The sequence below is a fragment of the Tupaia chinensis genome, unplaced genomic scaffold, assembly GCF_000334495.1.
Source record: "Tupaia chinensis unplaced genomic scaffold, TupChi_1.0 Scaffold000198_1, whole genome shotgun sequence".
Taxonomy (NCBI): Eukaryota; Metazoa; Chordata; class Mammalia; order Scandentia; family Tupaiidae; genus Tupaia; species Tupaia belangeri.
In genome coordinates, this window is record NW_006159673.1 from 2,333,068 (window position 1) to 2,334,548 (window position 1,481).

The 1,481-nt window shown below is 49.7% G+C and overlaps 1 protein-coding gene across 1 annotated transcript in view; it reads left to right on the forward strand.

Moving 5' to 3' along the window:
- Positions 1 to 1,218, forward strand: part of TBX19 (T-box transcription factor 19) — a 17,036-nt gene extending 15,818 nt beyond the window's left edge. Inside the window, exon 8 of the mRNA XM_006147051.1 lies at positions 924 to 1,218. Within this exon, the coding sequence (XP_006147113.1) occupies positions 924 to 1,218 (295 nt within the window). The remainder of the gene's footprint in view (positions 1 to 923) is intronic.
- Positions 1,219 to 1,481: the final 263 nt, after the last annotated feature.

Below are 1,481 nucleotides of genomic sequence, written 5' to 3' on the forward strand. Positions count from 1 at the left end.
CACACACACACTCAATACACATACAAAAATATACATATACTATATGTGTGTGTGTGTATATATATATATATATATACTTTATATATTTTTATATCTATACACACACATACACACACACACACACATACTCAATACATATACTAAAATATACATATACTATATATGTGTGTGTGTGTATATATATATATATACTTTATATATTTTTATATTTATACACACACATACACACACACACATACTCAATACATATACTAAAATATACATATACTATATGTGTGTGTGTGTATATATATATATATATATACTTTATATATTTTTATATCTATACACACACATACACACACACACACATACTCAATATGTATACTAAAATATACATATACTATATATGTGTGTGTGTATATATATATATATATATATACTTTATATATTTTTATATCTATACACACACACACACACACACACACTCGATATGTATACTCAGACATACAAATATCACATATACATAGCCTGGCAGAAGCTGAATTGTGGCCTCAGTGTGTGCTTGTGCAGCACACAGTGACTTTACAGAGCTGCCAGACCAGGCTCGCCCTCGCAGGCCATCCAGCTCAGATGTTTCCCTGTCCTGCCCTGCCCATTTGCACGGGCTTGGGGGGACCCAGGGAGCGGAACGCCGTGGCAGCAGGAACACGCTGTTGGCAGGGCCAGCATGGGAACTCAGGTATCGGAGCCCGGTCTTCCCCTCTGCCCTGCACCTGCTGCCTGTCTTGGCTGTCCTGTAGAAGAGGCTGATCTGCAGAGAGGTGTACTGCTCAGGCAGAGTCCTCTTCTGCTGTGGCCGTGTCAGCGCCATCCCCGGCCTGTCAGGTGACTGTGTTCCTCAGCGGCTTATCAGGTGTCCCCCTCTCTCCCTCTCTCTGCAGCTCCTATCCGTGCCTGTGGACCATCAGCAATGGTGGCGGGGGTCCTGTTGGGCCGGGCCCAGAGGTGGCCACTGGCACCCCGGCAGCCTTTCTGCGCCCTGCTACAGCTGGAACATCACCATCCTCTCTGCTCCCCACCCAGGTGCCCACGCCGGCTGGTGTGGAGGTGCTGGGGGAGCCCTCACTGACTAGCATCGCTGTGTCCACCTGGACAGCAGTGGCCTCGCACCCCTTCTCGGGCTGGGGTGGCCCAGGTGGGGGTGGGCGCCGGTCTCCGTCCTCGCTGGACAGTTAGGGAGGGCCCTGGGACCTCTGTCAGGGAGAATCTCTGTATGTAGTGTGCTAGGAGCCTGTCTGTGGAGTACAGGGAGTCTGACTGCAGGGCACCCACCCACTGGGGGCTTAGAGGCCGTGGGCTGTCCCCACAGCCCTGAGAGTGGCTCAGTGCGGATGGTGTGACCACGCCGTGGCATCTCCCCACCTCTGCTTCTGCACACGTGTTTCCCCTGCCGCTTGCCCTGTGCCTACTTAGGTGACAGAAGTTCACAGGGACCTCCT